General features: G+C 40.5%; 1 protein-coding gene across 1 annotated transcript in view; it reads right to left on the bottom strand.

The window, feature by feature from the left end:
• Positions 1-1,379, bottom strand: part of SYT10 (synaptotagmin 10) — a 101,127-nt gene extending 99,748 nt beyond the window's left edge. The window contains exon 1 of the mRNA XM_019515453.1: positions 1,032-1,379. Within this exon, the coding sequence (XP_019370998.1) occupies positions 1,032-1,182 (151 nt within the window). The 5' untranslated portion in view covers positions 1,183-1,379. The remainder of the gene's footprint in view (positions 1-1,031) is intronic.
• Between the last annotated feature and the right edge of the window lie 5,381 nt (positions 1,380-6,760).

Genomic DNA, 6,760 nt, shown 5'->3' with positions numbered 1-6,760 from the left:
GCAACACACAGAAGGAAGAAGATTGCTTCCCAGCCTAAATCAAAGGAAACCTTCATGACAGATAAGATCAGATCCTCTTTAGAAAACAAAGAAAGATGCATTTGAGCATGGGGGCAGGGAGGAGGAATGCATCCAAGCAACTGTTGGGCTTTCAGTTTGGAGATGATTTCCACCCTTTCCTCTATCTCTTGCCTCCTCACCTCCCCCCTTTTTCTCTTTATTTCTCACCCTCTTTTCTTCCAGCCTCCTGCCCCCATTCAGCAACAGGCTCCTTCAACCCTTCTCATTCCCTGTCTCCAGTTCTTTATAAGTCAGCAAAAGGTGCAGAAGCACAACAGCATTTCTTTTGCACTGCTTAGATCTTTCTGTCACTCTGCTTTATGCTATATATGTATCATATACGTACAGACATGTCTAAATGTTAGACGAGCTCCTGTGCTTGTATTATATATCATAAAGCAGATCCTATCTATCTATACATACAGGTTTTTGAACTTCTATCCATCCATCCAGCCATCATTTTCTTTCCTTCCTTGCTTCGTTCATTTCTTTCTCTCTTTCGTTTGTTTGTTTCTTTCTTCACACACAGAGGTTTTGGAACATCTATCTATCTATCTATCTATCTATCTATCTATCTATCTATCTATGACTCTTAGGTGGCAGCAGCAGCAGTGTTGGCTCGCGTAAGTCCTGTCCCGGGCACTTGTTGCATAGAGAGCTGCTTTTCTGGTTATTTTAAAAGGCGGTTTCTCCATCTCCCCCCTCCTCTGCCACCTACATAGCAAAGGGAAAGGAAAAAGTTCAACTTCCCAAACGCCCACACAACCTGTTGCAGCTGCTATTAGTAGATCAAGCGTCCCACTCGCTTTTTTTTTAATTCACCCCCTCTCTCTTGCTCCGGGAAGGGAAGAGGCAGGAGCAGGAGGACAGGGACTGGGGCAAGCAGGGGCGGCGGGAAGAAGCGCAAGCCCGGAGGCAGCAAGGAGTAGCGGCGAGGGGAGGAGAGCAGGCAGAGAGAGAGGTCACTTTACCTGTGGTGCCTATACCTTGTTTGGTGGTCTCCAGAGGGAAGATGCCTGAGCACTTCTCCCACTCCACTTGCCCCCCCAGGCACAGCTCGGAGATGATCTGCAGCGCCTTGTGGCACAGGCTCCCCACACCGTCCTCCTTGTGGAAGCTCATCTTCTTCTCCTGCCTTCCCCCTCTCCTCTAAGCCATCGCTTGCCCGGGAAGGATGTTGATGCTGTGCAGGCTGCTAAAATACTACCCAGCTACCAAATCCCCATGCCTGCAAAGGAGAGAGAGAGGTGGGGAGGCCGCTGGAGGGGGACGAGCAGAGGGAGATCAGTGCAATTGACACGTTGCAAGTGAATCAAAGAGTCTCGGCAGCAGAAGGATGGGAAGGGGGGTGGGGCGGGGGGGAAGGAAAAGGAGGGAAAAAATCAGCATCCACTTAGCAACGCCGTTGGTGCCTGGCGGGCTCCGGCCGGCGGCTCGCCCAATGGCAGCGCAGCGCGGGTGCTCGGGAGGCACACAGGTGGCGGCAGCGCGGGGTCCTGGTCGCCGCCCCGCCTGACAGGCGTCGCTTGTTATGAATGGGTGCAGGCTTCTTCATGTGCTTTTATGGGAGGCTGGAGGCGGCCGAGCAGAGAGACAGCGGTGCCACTGAGTCCTCTGAGCCTCCTCGGTGCCCCACGCTGCCGCTGTCCCACCCCGTGTCCAGTTCAGCCTTTCTCCCACTCCAAGCTGCTGCGGGGGGGAGGGGCTGGGGGCTCTACTTCTTCCCAAGGGAAAGAAAATCCCTTTCTGGATTTGGGAGGAGAGCATTGTTGAAAACCCCGGGGATCCTGTTTGGTCTCAGGCATCTGCAGAAAAGACTGCTTGGGAGAGGAGCAGGCTGCTCTCCCGGCCATAAGTTAGCTGTATTGCTCCAAGAAAGGAGCACCTGTTCAAATGGATATTATATTGGTATATTATATTATATTCAAGTATAATTTGGGTATTTTATAGGGTATATAGAGAGAGTACATTATAGGGTATCTTATATTATATTGAAACATAATGAATGTATATTATATTATATTCAAATATGATGAACGTATATTAGATTGTATTCAAATGTATTATATTCAAATATGATGAATGTATATTAGATTGCATTCACATTTATTACATTATGTTCAAATAAAATGAATGTATATTATATTCAGATGTATTATATATAACATTCAGATATAATGGACGTTTATTATTTTGCGTTCAAATATATTATATTCAAATATAATGAGCATATATTGTATTCAAATGCATTATATTCAAATATAATGAATGTATATTATATTGCATTCACATTTATTACATTATGTTCAAATATAATGAATGTATATTATATTATATTCAAATTTATTATATATAGCATTCAGATATAATGGATGTATATTATTGTGCATTCAAATATATTATATTCAAATATAATGAGCATATATTATATTATATTTGAATGCATTATATTATATTAAAACAGTGAATGTATACTATATGCAAGTATACTGTATTACATTCAAATATAATAAATGTATATTATGTTATAGTCAAATATATTCTATTAAATTATATATAGTGTATTGAATTATAATATGTTAAATTAAAGGTATGTTGTCTTATATTCAAATGTACATTATATTGGTGTAGCAGGCATGGCATTTTACAGGCATAGCATTTTATAAATGGATTCAGGCTTGTTAATTTTTTAATGTTTTTTATGACACTGTGGGACTTGCAGAGAACACACAAGGAAGTAAGTGTAACTTGATGGACTCTTGAGGATGTTCTGCAAAACTGAGCAGTCAGTGGGTGCTTTCCAACGGTTTTTGTATCAGAGCCTTTCTGAGAAATCTGCTTCTTTCCATTAATACAGGTTCTACTTCACCATATGAAGGCAAGCTTTAATATTCACACAACCTGGAAAGAACAGAAAGGAACTTTTCTGGTTGTGTTTGATATGAAACTTCTTGGTTTTCGGTTCACACTTGGTTAAACATGCTGAATTTATGCTTAGTAATTTCCTGGAACTTTCATTTCTTTAAAAGACCTGCAAAGTATAACCTTGCATATCAGATTTTATACAGCAATGCCAATTGAGCAAATCATGGCATCAGATATGGCTTTATATGACATAATTTCAAACTAGTGATTTGAACTAATCCTTTAATTTGTAAAGATATGAATAACCTTAAAACTGTAGTTACTAAACAATTTAATCTCACAGCAGTTACATGTTCTTAAAAGTTTGTATATTTGTGGTTACTTTACAAAGTCAAGCCCACAGCTTCATTCTCGGTTATGGTCTAGATATTTTAAACAAATACTCATTGTTTACACAAAATTAGGCTTAAGACTGATAATGTAATTCTTGAAATCATGGCACGGTTTTGTATCATTATAGAAATATGCACTCTTTGAAGGTTTTCAATGCTAAGCATTATCCAGCAGGCGTAGTTTGAAAATAATTCTGCTAGCAATTAGTTTAACTAAACTGCCACTAGTCTGCTCTAGTCTGCTACTAGGATGTTTCTGTTTCATAAGCAAGAAAAGTTTACTTGCTCATCGTGAATTTTTCTGATCTGAAATTTTTCATCTGCAACCCTAAAGTTAATTTGTAATTGTTTTCTAACAAATGCGAGAAGCAGAGTGTATCCAGGTACATAAATTGATACAATATTAAAGATATATTTTTAATATCTTAAATTCTGATTTTGTAGTTCAGATATTGAGGGTACGAATAAGGTATGTAAAACAATTATGTGGTCATGAAAGCTTATACATTTATGAATTCATACATATTTATTTGTAATAAATTTAAATCCTTTACTTAACAAACAAACTATAGGAACCACAGAAAATGTTATGTTGCCTATATGCCTTTACTTTTCTATGTATGGTCATTTTTAAAAAGTAACAGATGCTTTTATACAATGTTATCCTGTCCAATACATTTCTGCAGAATGATGTGTCAGAATTCTGTTTAAATACTTTTCCAAAACACAGGTAAAATGTTAAGATTCCTAGAAAAAAAGTCAGGTGAAAGAGCTGTGCAGTCTTAAATGAAATTCCATTAATCTTTCATATAAACATGTATAAGTATGATTAATTTATGAAAATAATCTTGTTAGAGATGAAAACCTTCTGTACGTATTTCATTCCAAGTGAAGAAAACTAATACCCCTCATACTTCAAAATAGGAATAATTATCAGCTTGTTGATGGTTCATGTAACATTTATGGGCCCGTATTCAAAATTCAGTCCCATGTCACTGGTTAATAATTAAGGACTCAGTTTCCCTCTGAGCCACATGCATAACCCTTACTAAAAATATATGCACTGAGGGAAGACCAGAGCAACATAGGCCTATATTGTATTTTGCATATTAGATATATGAGTCTTTGTGTCTGATCTCCCAGAAAAAGGCATCTCACCTCCAGAGTCATCCTAATTACCCAGGGTGGACGGTGGACCACCCCTAGAGCACATATGCACTGAGCAGAGAGTTGTTTAAAGGCAGCTAATAGGAATCCTACATACAGGGGTGTTTGTGAACTCCAGCCTGCCATCATCTCAGGATCTGAATTGCCTGGAGGTGGACAAAGCCATGCAGTTTTTGCTCAACAGCCTACTGGTTAGGCCACTTTCCCAGGAAGTAGGAGACATGGATTCTGTTTTCTGCTCAGCTTGAGAGGGTTTGGACCTATATTTACCACTTCCTGGAAAAGTGAGTGTACCCTCTACCCTTCCTGTTAAAGCTTGGCCACTGTATGGAAGGGTCATGGCTCTACAACATGAGCATGTAAGGTGGGGAATTGCTCTGTAGCTCTATAAGAAGGCCACTCCTTGGTAAGGAGAGAGCCCTGCGTTCTGTTCCTAATGTTATTTGCATTAAATAATCATGGGATAAAGTACATGTACAGCATTAGAAGCAGAATCCAGGGCTCCATTTTTTTAGGGGGACTGCCCACCTCGTTAGACAACATAGATTCCCTCTTTCATGCATTCCTCCTGTCCTCAGTCACTTCTGCACTCCGTTAGGAGCAGTAGCCCAGTTTCAGTAGGAGGGAGGGATGATGCCCCCACTCAGATTAGTTTATAGGGTTAGGGCACTATCTTGGGAAGTGGCAGAGATAAGTTGGAGTACTCTTCGGTTGAGGAGATCCTAGGGCCACAGTCTCCGTCTGCTTGAGCAAGTGTTGTAATCTTGAGACTGTTATATTCAAGGCCAGCAGACACCACCACTGCCTCCTTTTTCTTCAGCAGTGTTTGAAAACCTGGGAGCCCTGCACATTCTTTTCAAAGGACACCTACTTTGAGAAAAGGACCCTCAGCCCTAGATGCTAAGTGAATGGAGCTGCCTTCCTTGTCCAGCCCTGACTCAGCTTAAGCTCTAAGTGGAATAGAATTTTAGACTGACCCCTGTGCTTGTATTTTCCTGTTGTTTGGCTCCATACAATTCCTCATGCACTGTGAAAGGTTTTTTGGATCACCCTTCTGAGACATTTTTTAACTCTCCACAGGCACTGTATTGGGAGTTCAGGTGCCTAATCCTAGGCATTGTATTCCACTTTAGGGTCTAGACATTTAATTTGGGGAGAACCAGACTCTTCCTTGGGTCTGGCCCTCACTCTTAAACTTTGTCGGAGATGCAGGATCTCCAAATTCAATTCTGCGCTCTGCCACAGACTTTGTGTGGCCTTGGGCATGTCACACAATCTTTTCCTAACTCAAGCCACCAGCAGCTATTCCATTGAATTCAGTGGTACCAGATTTTCATTACGTGTGCCAGGTTCTCGGCCATATGATGAGGCAAAAATATTTCCTTTCTCTTGCTCTTTGTATGTCTGCTTATTTAGAATATAAGCTCTTTGTGGTAGGGTCACTTACTATATATATATGTTGCATCTAGGATGATGGAGCCCTAGACATTACTATAATAATGTTGTTCATCACTATGTGTATAGAGTGCACACATCAATTTAAAAAGGTGTTTTAAAAGACTATAAAGGTTGAGATTTTCAAAGGGCCTTTGGGAGTTATGTGCCTGAGTGCTTGGACACCAAATTCTCTAAGCCAGTTGTTGGCAACCTAATGCCTATAGGCAAGATTCAGTTTAGAGCCAGGGGATTTTGGTGGCAGTGGGCTTAACCCCTGCTTTGGCTGGGTGCTTTCCTGGTGCCCTGGACAGGTGTTCAGCAAAAGAAGCAGAAGAGGTAGTGCCAGTAGCTGGGTCCTAGTGCTAGCACATCTTGGACTGAAGCTGTATTGTTTCAACCTGTTGGCTGAAAATGTTGCTAACCGCTGCTCTGTTTCTAAAACCCAGTTTAAAAAACTTCCATTGTTTGGAAATGTACAAAATGTTGTCTCTTAAACTTGATTTTAGAATATATAGTGCAATGCATTTGAAAGCAGTAAATGTTGCTTTAGTTTGGCTGAACATTTTAACCCTCTAATTTTGAATGCCTTTCACTCCAATAATAATAAAAAATTGTTTTACACACATTATGGTAGTTAAGCAATCTAGAGTGTTAAAGCTAAGCATTACTAACTTGAAAAGTTTGAGCAAAGTGTGCTATGACCAGTGTAATGGTGTCTGCAATGACAACACAGTATGGCACTAGGATACAGGAATGTTTCTTTCATTCATTTCCTCTTTTTCAGTATCATGGAATAAAGATGAGGTCTCTTTGGCCAGAATTGGATCTGATGCACAAGA

Source organism: Gavialis gangeticus, unplaced genomic scaffold, assembly GCF_001723915.1.
Source record: "Gavialis gangeticus isolate Ggan-Ray unplaced genomic scaffold, GavGan_comp1, whole genome shotgun sequence".
In the NCBI taxonomy this organism is placed as follows: Eukaryota; Metazoa; Chordata; order Crocodylia; family Gavialidae; genus Gavialis; species Gavialis gangeticus.
This window is presented reverse-complemented; position numbering and strand designations above follow the sequence as displayed.